This window comes from Strongylocentrotus purpuratus, unplaced genomic scaffold (genome assembly GCF_000002235.5).
Source record: "Strongylocentrotus purpuratus isolate Spur 01 unplaced genomic scaffold, Spur_5.0 spur5_scaffold_7, whole genome shotgun sequence".
In the NCBI taxonomy this organism is placed as follows: domain Eukaryota; kingdom Metazoa; phylum Echinodermata; class Echinoidea; order Camarodonta; family Strongylocentrotidae; genus Strongylocentrotus; species Strongylocentrotus purpuratus.
Genome location: NW_022145613.1, coordinates 7,125,849 through 7,140,697, shown reverse-complemented (window position 1 = coordinate 7,140,697; position 14,849 = coordinate 7,125,849). Strand labels below are relative to the sequence as shown.

Genomic DNA, 14,849 nt, shown 5'->3' with positions numbered 1-14,849 from the left:
TTGCACAGCAGCAGTCTTTTGAGGCAGTATACTACATAAAGTGAACAAGGATCAACTAAGTGATCTTTCAAACGCAGTATACATACCGATACTTATTTTCAGCTCAGCTCAGGGCATGGCTGAAGGCTTGAGGGAAAAAAATGCACTATGTACTGAGACATCACACAAATATCAATCTATGGGACTGAGTGATAATGCCTAAGATTAATGGACTGTTTCTGCTCCTCTGCGGGCCACTTTTCAAATGTCATGTTTCATCTGACAGAAACCCCTCAATACCTACCCATCATTTCTCTGTCATTATGGCTGATCGTAGATTGGCATTTTTAGAGTGCTGTTCCTTGGAGACTAGAAGCATGCAGGATGCATTGAAATTGCTCAAACATGTTGTTTATTGATGACAATTTTCATTAACTTCAGCTGCAGTACATACATGTACATGTACTGTATATCAATTTCTTGCTCATTTCAGGTTTCATTTTCTGAGTGTAAAACCTTTATCTTCAATTAGTTACATTTTTCAGTTTTCAAACTTTTGCCTGAAAATCTTTTTTCCTTTGTTTCCTATATCACTAAAACTCTCCCTCTGATTAACGCAGCTCCTCTCCATCCTCCCCCGCCCCTCCCTCCTCTCCTTACATACATACATACATGTTGATATTTATCTAGTGCCTTTACATAAACATGCTCAAAGCGCTTCCCCTCTCTCTCACTCTCTCTCTCTCTCTCTCTCTCTCTCTCACACAAACATACTGTCTTTTCATTTTTCTGTCTTCCTCCCACTAAAAATCAAAAGCAAGAAACATATTCCTAAACTGAGTGGATATTTTTCCCACTCTCCCTCCCATTCTTCCCAACACCCAATATGTTATTTTCTTACAAACATGTATATAGAAGACATTCATCCTGAAGTATTTTCTGAACATAACATTTACAAAAGTCTCCTCTTTTTAATAGAATGGATTAGAGAGTTACACTAGCTTAATATATATAGGATTCATAAACTCAGGATATGCAATGAAATATCTGCATCAATTGGAAAGTACTCCCTAAAGATTGGCTTTGAACTATCATGACCAGAATTCATATTTCAGTCTCTTCTGAACATAATCATAGTCTCTTTATTTTAAATAAATTTATCATTCTAAATTATGAGTATTTAGCTCTGGGTAAGCAGTAAAATATCTTCATCAATTGTAAATTGTTCCCTAAAGCCTGATTTTGGACCATCGTGACCAGAATTCCTCTTTAAGTCTCTTCCGAACATACACAAATCATCTTAGTTTTCTTTAAATATATCATTGAGAATCACATTAGCTTGTGTCTCTACATGGACATGTAATAAGCTCCTGGTAAGTAAGTAGTTAATGTCTGCATCGATTGGAAAGGTTCCTAAAGCCTCATTTTGAACCATCGTGACAACCAGAAGCCCTACACTGGGAGTAATTATCCTCATTGTAAGCTTAGAGGGCACCAGCTCTCGCTAAAAATAGTTTCTTCTCGACACCGGCCTCGTCTTCAAGACTCGTCTTGTGGCAATATACACTGTACGTATCTCTTTCCAAAGCAGATGGCTGTTCTAAGTAATATTTTTTTCCTTCAAAAACACGTCCATGAGCGAAGACAATTTAAATAAAAATACAAGTACTGTTCAGGCCCATATGATGTACTTGTCGGGCAGGGGAACTCAAGATTAGCTTTTAAATTGAAACTATGAATAAAAACAACCCCAGCCTACATACATGTATGTATTCATCTTCATATCGTCTGTTTGGAGACAGAAGGGTGTTAACTCGTACACCTCATATACATGTACATGTAAGGAGGCGTGATGGCTCAGTGGTAGAGCAGTGATCACATAACCAGAAGGTCCCAGGTTCAAAACCAAATTGATGCGCTAGTGCCCTTTGGAAAGGGATTAATCCTCATTACCAAGTCCTTTGGAGAAGACATAAAGCCATCGGTCCCCTGGTTGCTTACTTACAAGTGTACATGCTTCTTTACCAGTCAGGTAAAACCAACCAACCAACCAAACAACTTCAGCACAGATGTAATGCCCTTCTGGCTCCGAACAGACAATATGTACATACAAATGGTCTGATATTCAGTACGTGTAACATGTACTTTCTACTTGTATCATATAAATGTCAAGGAGTTGAAGTGCAACAGCACATCATGATCACAGCAAACGCCCCCACACTGTGCAGAGAGTGCTCAATCATGCCCACTTTCCCATCTTTCCCGCTGTTTCTCTCTCTTATATTTACAGAATGAAGTCATCATGCATACCACTGCTTTAAAGAGGTTACTCTGCTGTAGACCATCAGGACATTGTGAGCAATGTTTATGAAAGACTGTAAGCAATTAATTTACTTAAAGGGTTTTACAAGAGGAATCTGCATGAAACTTGTCATTATGTTGTATAATTATTAATTTACCATAGGTTATTTTGAGGGTCATTTTGGCTGCCTACAGTTGTATAACACTTCAAACTAATTGTGAATGTTGATGATTCAATAAAGCCTTCCAATGCTCCAAGACAATTCCTTGTTGAGGTGAAAATTGTTTGAAGTTGTCCTCAAGAGAATACAGAATGTTCCTTACAAAACAAACAATATATTATAGAAAATCTAGCTTTAGGAGTAAAGTCATTTCCTAATGAAAGCATGATGAAAAGGTAACATTTAAATTTGGATCCAAACAACTTAACATCTACAGTAGAAAGCTCCATACTTGAAACTACCTTATGTATGTGCACATACTGCAGATGGCAACCTGAAAATACACTGTACATGCACTACAGTGTATGTGGGTACAGCTAGAGTAAAAGGATTGTATAAATAATGAAATATACTTGGAGAATAGATAATTTGTTAATTTTCACAACTTTCTAACTTATGAAATGTAGCCCTGGAGGTCTGGACACACATACTTTACTGTAAACGTGACCATATTGCAACTTAAACAGCTCAATGTTTGAATATATGACAAAATCAATCCCAGAACAAGTGTCAGAAGAACATTCAATCTGTTCATAGCTAGAAGGGCATTGACTCTGTGTTCAAAGTTTACGTACATGAGTTTACTCCCCTTTGGCTCCAAGCAGACACACTGTTGGATCAATGGGTCAAAAGATCAGTCCTTGTAAAGCTACATGCAGTTTGTTACTAGTATTTAGAGTAAAATTACGTCATTTCTTTGAAAATATGGCATTTCAGATAAACAGTACAAATGTGTAATGTTTCAGCCGAAAATCAAAGGGTACAGATGGTTCTTCGTAGGTTTTTTAAAATTACTGTACTGTATGTTGATGATACAAACTACTTTATTTAAAAAATAATGTTTGGTGTGTTTTAATATAGCAACAGCATTTTGTAACTTTTAAGTTCCTCAAGAGTCAAAAAGTGTATTCACGGAAAAAACAAATCACACAGTTTACAGCCAGAAACCAGAATCAAATGGAAATACCGGTAAATAATGGTCGTATCATGAAAACACTATTTAGTTTTATTAGTGAAACAATTTTGGTCATAAATTTGTCATAGCAATAATTCACTGGTGCTTGCTGCATAGATATCTTCTGGGTATTTATCAGCCACCTTTTTGCAGTACTAAACCAATCACTTCCTCAATCTTTCGATCTGTTATGACAAGCAAAATCATTTTTCTGGGTCAAAACTAACTTAATTCTCAAATTACCACCCACGGCATGAAGAAGAAAGCATGTTTTTCTGTCATTTGCCAATGAGCTTCAATCTTCGACCAGTACTGGCTCATGTGCCTGACTGGGTTAAGATCTATGGTAGATGGTAAAAGAGTTGGAATAACATATTATGTTAAGACACGCCTTGACCTTTACAAGTAAACATAGCTTTTGCTTCACTTGCAACACTGCACAGTAAGCACAGTACAAGGAAAATTTCCTAGCATTAAAAGGGTTTATAATCCATCAGCTTGTCTGTCATATTAACCAGTTGACTGCCACATGTTGTCCTTTCTATAGGTCTAATACAGGGACAACTTGGTTTAGGTAGCGATGGGTTAGGAAGACATCAACTATGAATTGAGAGCCATCTGACAAGTGCTCCAGCTACGTAAAAGTTAGGAGGGTTATGAGTGGGTGGTAAATCAGGGTTACAGATAGGGATAGGGATGGTGTTGTCAGTTGTGATGTTAGATGTCCAAAAGTGCCTAGGCAAGCGAAAATTTGGAGCATTGAAAATGTTCATTCAACTTTTCACTCCTCCTCCTCCTCCTCCTCCTCTCCCCCCTCCTCATCCCCATCCCCATTACCCTCCCCTCCCCTCTCCTCCCCTCCCCTCCCCTCCCCTCCCCCTCCCCCTCCCCCTCCCCCTCCTTTTACGTCTTGTAAAATTTCAACAACAATTCATGTGTACTGTAGGTAAAAAGAAGATGTCATGATTTAAAAAAAATCACCCAACACCAGAAGTGTCCATTGACGTTTGAATGAGCCATGAGTCTATTATGATCTTGTTTAATGGGATACAGACCGTGAGTCATCAGACAACATGCACCACTAATGAGGGTTGGACTGACTCATGATCTCACACCTGCGTTTGGGGCATTCCTAATCAAATTTCTTATGATAATAGGTAGGGCAATTCTGTGCAATGTGTCCTGCACAACATATGACTCAATTCCATTCATTTTTCTAAAAGTTTTACTATCCAAAAGTAAAAATTATTTGATATGCCAATTGATTAATGGTTCTTTCTGGCATCATTAACATTATTTAATGGTCATATCAAATGACTTTGCATTTTTTGACAAACTGAAACTAAATAGAAAAAGTGCATACACCCTGTACATGACTGTGGCACAGCTCACGGACTCGCCCAACACATGTATAATGAACAGGAATACCATCAAGGTAGTACAATAAATGATGCAGACTTACACAAGCTAGTATACGGTAAAAGCATATTAATGTATAGTGTATATATCTTATTTATAATGCTGGGCTGAAGTTGAGCTCAAGTGGCTGCCTGAATTTCTAGCGCAACAAAGAAAGTAATGCAGGTGAGTCAAATGAGTCAAAGCAGAAAATGTATTGGTTGCCTAAAGTGGGCAAAATTAAAATCTGCCATAAATCGGTCAACAAAAAAGAAGAGATAGGATAGAAAACAACTGACAACAATGACAATAAAGTCTAGGACATAATATCACCCTGCCTGCTAGAATCAATTGCTTTTCCATACACTACACCTTCTTCACTCCATTGAGGAGCAATGTAGTTGAAATGTTTTGCCTAAATCAAGGATATGCTAGCTACATGTACATGGTGGTAGTTGTTCCAAATAATACACACGTATTCAACAGAAACATCACCTCTCTGTGAAACCTGCTTTAGTGATCACCTTTATAGAAAGACCCCTGCCTATAAAGACCACATTTCTGTTTCCCTTGAATAGTGTTTCTCATTAAAACATGTACTAAAAGACCTGCACATAAAGACATTCTGCCTATTAGGGCTGCTTTTATTGTCTCCCGTGAGCCACCTTTATATACAGGTTTCACTGTAGGTAGAATGTCTTGCATAATTATAACTACCGTAAGCATAAGTTATTAATACTGTGCTAAAATATAACCCACGTTTGTATCTCTATTAATGACATGCACTTGAATAGAACGAAGCATCTACAGTTATCATAGCCTATAATCTAGGCGGAGTGCCGAGCTTTTTTCTTTGCTGCTAGACTAACCCTAAGCAGAACGTCTGATACGGCGAGACTACGAACCGTGAGCGGCTCACCGCCTATAATCACTGGTCTAGCTTTAGTCGTTGTTTTTTTATTATCGACCATGAATCTGTGGCAGTTTTTCGTACGAAAAATCCTCATGAATACGACCAGTGATTATAGGCGGTGAGCCGCTTCGCGGCTCACGGTTCGTAGTCTCGCCGTATCAGACGTTCTGCTTAAGGTTAGTCTAGCAGCAAAGAAAAAAGCTCGGCACTCCGCCTAGATTATAGGCTACAGTTATCATGTCACTTATGACAGAGAGTATCAAAATAAAGAATAAAAGTTTTTTATATGTGCTCCTTACATTTTAATACCGGATTTTATTACTGGATTTGGAGCACTTACATGTATGTAAAGTGAAGCCCTACAATGTGCAGAATTCATGAAAGCAATAGCCTAGCTTTTTTTTCTAGGCCTTTGCTTGCATCTTCATATCCAACAAAGCATTTGTTTTCTTTTTATCAGTTGCTTTTGCCAATAACGATATCTTTTTCTATTCAGAGTTGTAAAGACTGTAATCAGATTTCATTTAGCATTAAAGCAAAGGAGATTTATTCTTGTAAAAAAAAATGCTTGCCAGATTTGCAAATGCTTACCGTTACGTCAAAAGGAAAAATAAAAATCTGACTTCAGCCAATTCATTGACTATTTTCTTCTCGAAATCCTCTTATGATAGCTGGGAATTTTCAAGGGTAATGCTTTAATAGTCAGTAAGATTAGATCACCTTACTCTCTGCAATGATCTGGAGAATGAATTTGAATACTGCATGCTTTGATGCCTTGGTAAACAAATCACGTTTTGTTCAATTTCCTGCATGTCTAACAAAGCAAGACCTACATGTAGCATTTGACTCTACTTGGTGATATCTTACTATTTGATCTATTGCTCCTACATTGTAGGTTGACCCTGTGCAAGCAAGAAAAAGCCTACATGTACATGTAGACGTCCACAAAATCAATTGCTAGGATTTGACTACTAGTAGTTTTCAAAAAATCTCGGGAAGGAAGTGGGCGTTAGTTATGCACCTCATTAAACTCGTATTCAGGATCGAAGCAAGGTGTCTGATTATTCTCGCATGGAGTTTCAGACAGTGAGGGGCCCCAAAATTCAGAATGTATTTAGCAGTTAGCTGCCCTTTGATGTGATTTTGTTACATCTTATTCATGTAGTGTATTTTAATGTTGAGGACAAGAAATTTTTATCACAATCAAGTGGCATGTTTTTTTGGCTCGCTTGCTTTGCTCACTCGGAAGAAAACAATTTAGACACTGGAAAGTTGATATTCAGGGCATCAGCCCTAGGCTTGGAAAAATGAGCCCCTCCAGCTATACAGGTGTATATTTAAATGGGTAACACATCATCATTAAATGCCTATGCAGGAAGCGAGCTACCTGAATATATACTCATATCGAGTTTCGGACATCGAGGCCGGGGCCCCAAATACATAACTTATTTTGCAGTTAGTTGCCCTTAGATGTGATTGTTTACATCTTATTCCGATACATGTAGCGTATTATAAAGGCACTTCAGGAATATATTCCATAAAATATTGATCTTGAATCAGAAAATGATATGGCTCGACACTCCTGGTGGATTAATACAGGTGTATATGCTTACCTTACCTAGTTTAGTAAGCATAGGCACTAAGTTCGCTGAATTTAGCAAACTCTGATTATCATATAATTGCTATTATTGAAAATTTAGTATCAAATTGGCAACGCAAAAACATATTTGTACGTGTTTACCACATCTCTTGACATTCAAGCTGGAACCGACATCGTAGGGGTATGGGTGCCAATTAAGACGAGGTGATATCATATTTCATATAGACTCTTTCATCACCTACTAGATCTAGGCTTTAAAGGCTTAACCAGACAGTTATTTATGTCTCGAACACAACATGTTTAAAAACAACTGCTAAACTGATTACTGTAGCATGCAGCATGCTAGACCGAAAACTTCAGTCTCTCTAATCGTCGGTTGTTCCACTGAGACTACGTCTGGCTCCACTAGACAACAAATGTCAGTTTTATTAAAGAAATGACCCAAATCAGATGGTTATTGCTGTCTAGCAGCATGCATGAAACAAGGAAGCAAAAATCACAACAGTTATAATTTGTAAATATAACTAGTCTAGATACAATGTTATTGATATCAATAATTCATATGGTACTGAAATTAATTCAGGTCATCTTGAACACGGTGAAATGCATTCCCACCACTCACAATCTCACTTGTTGAAGTCGTTCAGCCTCAGCCTAGCCAGCGCCAGGGACACAAAGCACAACGATACATCTATTCTTGGATATGGACTCAGCTCAGTAACGAAACACACCCCTAAACTATATTCATCACATGGGCAGATGGGTCAAGACTCACCTCAGCAAAAATGTACCATCATCTGTCTCCATGTACGGGAAAAATAAACAATTTCCGCTCACTGGTTCTTGGAAATAACGATATGTCCCGGACAGAGTTACCAGCTGCGAGCGACTCGGCTGTTTCTGTGAGTTCTTCTTGCATACTCAGTTCCGTGTAAAGTGCTAGATATATGGCGGATAGCGACCGGCGACATCCATATGCATCTGCCGTGCGGTACGGTGCTCGAGCTTGCTCGTCCATTAATTTACATAGAATCAACACACAACAATAACAAACCGGCTACATATGGCGCGCGCAATATTTTACTTTCGGGTGATAGTCTTACTTCATTCTACTCATGTTATCATTATTCAAATTAATTCGGTATAACTTATCAACATGAACAATTTCACATAAAAATAGTAGATAGTTATAAACCTTTGATATATGCAGTTTCTGTAAAAGTCTATTATCAACTCATTTAATGCTCAAAATAACTTAATTTGTTGTTATAATAGCAAAGACCTGTCACATGTCTCTGATGTTAGACTAGGATACAAGACGGAGCGGCGTGGAGAGACTTTCTAGTTTTGTGGTGGTACCTACCTACTCGCCTCAATCCACCCCAGAGTTTCGGCCAAACACCCGACCGATTTCCGTGACATGACAGCAGAGCGTTGGTGCTAGCCTGGCTATGCTGAAACATCGACATTACAGATTGCGGAAGGATTGAGAGACTAATTGACATCGTTACAGTCCGAGTGAGTTTAAATGTTAATGTTTCTATGACTCGGACTTTCTTTCTGCAATTCAGGAATAAGGACTGACATTCACAATGTCATTTTGTTACTTTAAATTTTGTTTGTTGATTCAAGCTTAACAAAGCTCATCATTATCAACGCCGCATTCATATTATAAACATCAGACAAAGAAAGAAATTAAATAGTAAAAGGGTGCAGCATAGACTGTATTATTATGCGTAGACCATTGATACTACTTTATTTGCAATTTTTTGTTTGTTTTATTTAGTATAGTTCTATGAAGAGCTTGCCAGTCTGGTAAATTTTGATTACTAATCTGTTTTGCGCTACGCCTACGCAACTTGTAATTGTTGAAGTTGAATGCTGGAACTTATATAGGGGAGTCTATCCTTATCAATATTATAGCCTGTTTTACTTTGTCATTTTAAATATTACAAATCTTCTCTAGCTTGAATTTCTTAATTTCTGTTGACTCCCACAACCAAAGCTCACTATGGCCTTTTATGTCTCTTTTGTTCATTGGCCTCTGATTTGGGTAGGGTCGGGAGCAGACGGGAGCCAACCCTACCCAAATCAGAGGGTAACGAATGAAAGAGACAGAAACTTCGGTCTAGCTGCATGTACTCACTATTTTTCTTTGAGGGGGGGGGGGTCTATTATCTAGTTTTCTCAAACTCATTCAATGTGTAAATTTTCATATTTCAGATAATACGGTCTGCAAGATCAATTCAAGAGAGAAAATGGAAGAAAATCCACAAGCAATACCTCTTCCACCATCACCTACATCACCAAGGCAACCAGGAACAGAAGAACCTCTCTCTCACGTGGACGCCATGGCGATCGTCAGGAAGGAACTCGGTGAGATCCTTGACGATCCCCTCCTCGAAGATCTTCCTCCGGATGTTTGTGCGGAAGAGGTCAACCTCCAGATCGCGCTGGAATATGGCCAGGCTATGACGGTGATTGTCAGAAGAGCTGAAGGCGATGTCATGCGTAAGTCAACTGTTTTTTAATTATTTGGGAGTGCCTATATTACATCACCAGGGGGGTGTTACACAAAGATCCTAAGTCGAACTTAACTCTAAGTTGGACTTAAAAGTTATGGAGAGCAATCTGTATTCAAAAGCGAAAATTTGAATATTTTAGATTTTTATGAATTTATTCCACATCAAGAACATGAAATCTCCTTGATAATAGAAAATATGAATGATTTGAATATACATTTCATGCCCTATAAAATATCTTTTACAAAATATTTTCATAGATGCTAACGGCTTTACATACTTGTGTGAAACACTCCCCAGGAGCCAGAAACTCATTCCAAAATGAATTTAGCTAAGATATTTCAACTCTTATAATGTAATATCATATGTTTGAACAGGATTTCTTCACTTTGTAAAACTTCTGGTTAATAATAAACACTGTTTATAACAAGTTAATTTGAATGTTTTAAACATTTGAAGACTCTGCAATCATTATCCTCACTACATCTGTGGTATTCTGCATTACACATCAACCATGGTACATTTTGTAACAATATTCTGTTTATGTGATCTAATTGAGACTATAATGTTTGTACTGCAAGAGGGCGCTAGAGTCACCACTCCAATGTGACTGAATAAACCATACAGCCTGACAAAGTTTGGCACAGGAAATCACAGTTTGATGTGTTATTATTTATGACTTCCTCATTTCAAATAACAACCAAGATGACAAAAATTTCTCAGCACTTCATTTTGAAATGTTTTTGATACTTAAGTTTGAAGGACAATATTGAATTTTTGAGATGCCTATGACTGAAAACAAAAGACATCACCGTTTTGGTATATCAGATTGTTGCTTACATGGACGGTTAGACGGTTAGAAATGAAATGTAAAAGTGCTCTGAAAGTATTAGAAGATGCATAAATTGCCCATATTTATAAGCACATTCTTTTCTATAGAAAATCCCTAAAGAGAAACGTTTGTATACCAAAATCTCAAATGAGATCAATGAATTATTCATATAAGATACCACTTTGGGGAGGGTGTTTCTTGGCAACATCTACAATGTATATGTAAAGATGTATTTTGCCTTTTCTCACATTCACCAATTCCTTATTTTTTCATTTCATGATTGACAGCTGTCGTTGTGATGCAGACGGCAACCGTTCAGGATCTGAAGAGCGCAATCAAGAGGTACTTTGAGCTCAAGCAGGATCGAGAGGAAATCAAAAAGAAAATTAGCTGGTGAGAACGGAAACTGAACGATTCAAGTTTTCAAGTAGACTTGCATTAGATTTTAGTTTTATGATATTTATTGGAAATGTTCTCAGCGCCTTAGATTGTTTTCCTTGTTCTTACACTCTAATTTCTACTTTGATTATGCCAAATAAAACTTAAGATTGGAGTTCCTTAAACCTTTACAAGATGTTGATGAATATTGGTATGGAATAGATTTCCTACATGTAGTAATGTGTTTGGAAAAAAAGGATAAAATGCTTCATAGTTTATGGTGTATTACAGTCAAGGGGGCTGATTAAGAATGGAGTTTAAGAAAAAGGAATGAGACGAAAATTATAGACCTATTTACTGGGATTTAAGGCAGTCCTTTTTAATTTTCTAATTTGTTATGTAAATTTTTCCTTTAATGACTGTATTAGGAGATAAAATGGAAGATATTACCAGAGATGCCAGTCTTCAGGCTTTTGCCTGATTTCAGGCCCTGACAACTTACCATTTCAAGCTTTTTCAGGCTTTATATTGTACAACACATATGAGGCTTTAACATGTTCTGGCTTCCTTTCATTCACAGGCCCAGTGAGTAAAACTGACTGGCATCCCTGTATTACAAATTGTGCTTCAAATTAGTTTTGTAACTAGCATCAAAGATTGCAATGAATGACTGAGATGGGATATATATTGATGTAGCTGATGTATTTCAAAATACATTTAAATATTATTTCCTTCTGTTTTCCTGAATCTCTCAAGGCGATACGTCTGGAGGAGTTACTATCTTTGTTTTGAGGGTGAGAAGCTGACTGATGATTACAAGAAAATAAGAGAGTAAGTATTTTGATGCCTTTTTACTGAACAAAATGATCTATTTCTTTCTATCCCCCCCCCCCCCCCCTTATCTTGATAATATGATTTAGGACAAATAATGAAAAGTTCTCATTGAAATCCTGGGTAATAATAACTGTTGTGAAAGACCAGCTTTGTTGTGTCTTCTATTTGTCTAGTGTTTAAGATTGAATACATTAGATGTTATATTTCAAACAGTGAATGATTATGACTATTTGGATGGTAGTTTGGGGGTAGGAGAGAAAGTATGTAATGTATTGTACATGAGAAAGACATTTATTGAAAATGTAATATCATTTTTCAATATTTCTCTTCTTTGTCTTCAGCTTTGGAATCAGGAATCGTGCCGAGGTGACCTTTGCCAAGAGACTGCATTCCAAAGGCGGAGGCTACTGATGATGATGATGAAATGACCAATCACGTCAAGGTAAAGGGTTGCTATGGCAGCTGGATACGAGATGCCTATACCTGGGATTTGTCTTCTTGAGATGAAAAAAGAAGAGCAACCATGGCTCAAGGAGTTGTTTCTGTGAAGGAGTGGCACTGGTTCGAGTGTCGACCTCCTGCCTGTATGAGCTGATGCTCTGGAACAGCGATGTGTGAGCACCTAGAGGGCGCTATTGCTTCAGTGTCTTCACGAGCATGCAGGAAGTCGGAGGAATGTCTCGGATGAAAGACGATGTTCATAGTATCAGTGTAGACTATGATTTGTTTCTTGTTCCAGACTGCTGTGACACCTCTCTACTGATGATGTGACATAGGGTGTGTTTATGCTTAACTTTTTCTGGCCAGAATCAGGCATCTGTTACGCGTTTAGTTTAAAACACGGTTGCGTCCATGCTCACTTTTGTAGAATCACCGAAAAACGGCGATCACGATCGCCGATCGTAAACTCACAAAAAAGATGCGTTTACAATTTGTAAACGCGTTTAAATGGGGTCAACGCACTGACCTCTAGTGGGTCTATGTAGCATGCACAGTGCAGGTTGCGAATCCAGCTGCAAGGCCAATTAAGGTCACACAGGGAGAATTGCCTGGAGGAGCCAGAGAAGTGAGCATAAACAGTACACCGTGGAACTGCGATTACGATGAGCATTTACGATGTGCGTTTCAGATCGCTCATTCTGCCTTCAAAATCAAGCATAAACGCAGCCATAGTTATGCTGATGATTGGCAGCTATGAAGGTGGGAGACACTTGGAAGGTTCCAATGCTTCCACTTGTTCACCTTGATGTAGATGTAGGGCAGTGGAGGAGTGTGGAGGCTGCAGGAAGTCTCTGGTGAAAGACACCCATCAATATCACCAATATGAACTATGATCTGGGGGGTGTTTCACAAAGATCCTAAGGCGAACTTAACTCTAAGTTGGACTTAAAAACTATGGAGAGCCATTTGTAGCCTCAAAATAAAGTATATTCAAAAGCGAAAATTGAAGTATTTTAGACTTTTTATAAATTCCATATCAAGAACATGAAATTTCTGTGATAATAGAAAATATGAGCGATTTGTATCAACACTTTATGCCTTTTAAAATAACTTTTACAAAATATTTTCATAGATGCTAACAGCTTTCCATAATTGTTAAGTCCAACTTAGAGATAAGTTCAACTTGTGATCTTTGTGAAACACCCCCCAGCATGCCAGAAGTCGGGAGAAGTATGGCTGGAAGAAGTTTTCTATATCAATATGGTTTATGATATGGGGGTCGTTTCACAAAACCAATGCGACGACGGTCATATATTTGTCTGCAACCTATGGAGATGTCAGGAAGCCGACAACCTGCTTCACAGAGCCATGACAAATCAACTGCTTCATGAAATCAATACTATTGGCTAAGAAACAGTCTCCATCACGATACATCGGGTTCATCCTAAATTACCCCAAAAGATTATGAGACTCTACTTCATTCAAACTGTTCAAAAATGTAGAACTTGAAGAGGGTAGTCCAAGTGATATCAACATCTCATTCGCTTGAAACAGTGTGTTACTATTGATAATGACCTCTAACACTTGATCAAATTCAGGAAACTTCAGGGTTTTTTTGCAATGGAATATTTATAAGAGGATACTATAACTCGTATCTAATCACCTCTTTGGGAGACTGTGCAAATACCATAAGGGGAACCCAAATGTCAGCATGAAGGTGTGGGTCATCGGCCTCATCAAGCGTTCATCCAACACACTTCATCATACAGGCAGTATGCGACACTTGATAAATCAGAATTAACTTTAAATTGCGAGAATTTATTGTATTGTATTGAATTTATTATCAGGATACTTCTTGGGCTAAAGCATAAAGGCTTGTTCGCATAAGTTGCAGTAACCCACTGTGGTTTACCGCAGGTTTTTTTTAAGGGTACTTTATTTTAAGAGCACTTACTGCACTTCACATATGTATCTTGTAACACAAAAATACATTTTGTTGGTACGGGCGTGCAGCTCTAGGTTTTTCATCAACACTAGCCATTTATTAAATCACAAAAAACAGCAGTTTACTCTGGTATATTTGAATGAATTTAAGTTTATGTTTTTATTGTGTACATGTATGTTTCATACAGCAGGTTTCTGGATTCATTTATTTGAGACAAATTGAATATCTGATATTCATATGTTGTGAAACAGAAGAATTTACATTCAAATATTGTCTAATTTGAAATCATTTTTAACAACTGCATTCTAAACCAATCTCAAAAGAGGAATCAACACAAGTAGGTTAGCCTTAACTTATCAACAATAGAATAGCAATTTTACAGTTTTGAGACGTATTTGAATACAAGCTACATTACAAAGAGTTTACAAATGACTAGAAATGTTCTGAAGCATGTTTATTGTTGAATACAGTCTAATAATCATGAAGTAGATATGTATTATGTATATATATATATATATATATATATATAT

General features: G+C 37.5%; 1 protein-coding gene across 2 annotated transcripts; it reads left to right on the top strand.

Annotated features, from left to right (window-relative positions):
* Positions 1–8,227: 8,227 nt before the first annotated feature.
* LOC589523 (U11/U12 small nuclear ribonucleoprotein 25 kDa protein) lies at positions 8,228–12,803 on the top strand. Of its 2 annotated transcripts, XM_011676105.2 has the most exons (6): positions 8,228–8,269; positions 8,673–8,885; positions 9,591–9,878; positions 11,009–11,114; positions 11,856–11,930; positions 12,275–12,803. In XM_011676105.2, exons 3-6 carry the CDS (start codon positions 9,626–9,628, stop codon positions 12,342–12,344), a joined length of 504 nt encoding a protein of 167 aa, XP_011674407.1. In that variant the 5' UTR covers positions 8,228–8,269; positions 8,673–8,885; positions 9,591–9,625; the 3' UTR covers positions 12,345–12,803. The 2 variants fall into 2 exon arrangements, with proteins under 2 accessions (XP_011674407.1, XP_030829605.1); XM_030973745.1 differs by lacking the exon at positions 8,228–8,269 and having other exon boundaries at positions 8,586–8,885.
* Positions 12,804–14,849: the final 2,046 nt, after the last annotated feature.

Bases quoted from the DNA above. Each gene is read 5' to 3' on its own strand.
- LOC589523 (XM_011676105.2), top strand. From the start codon at position 9,626: ATGGAAGAAAATCCACAAGCAATACCTCTTCCACCATCACCTACATCA. The intron at 9,879-11,008 runs GTAAGTCAACTG...CATGATTGACAG, and splicing joins AGCTGAAGGCGATGTCATGC to CTGTCGTTGTGATGCAGACG. The intron at 11,115-11,855 runs GTGAGAACGGAA...GAATCTCTCAAG, and splicing joins ATCAAAAAGAAAATTAGCTG to GCGATACGTCTGGAGGAGTT.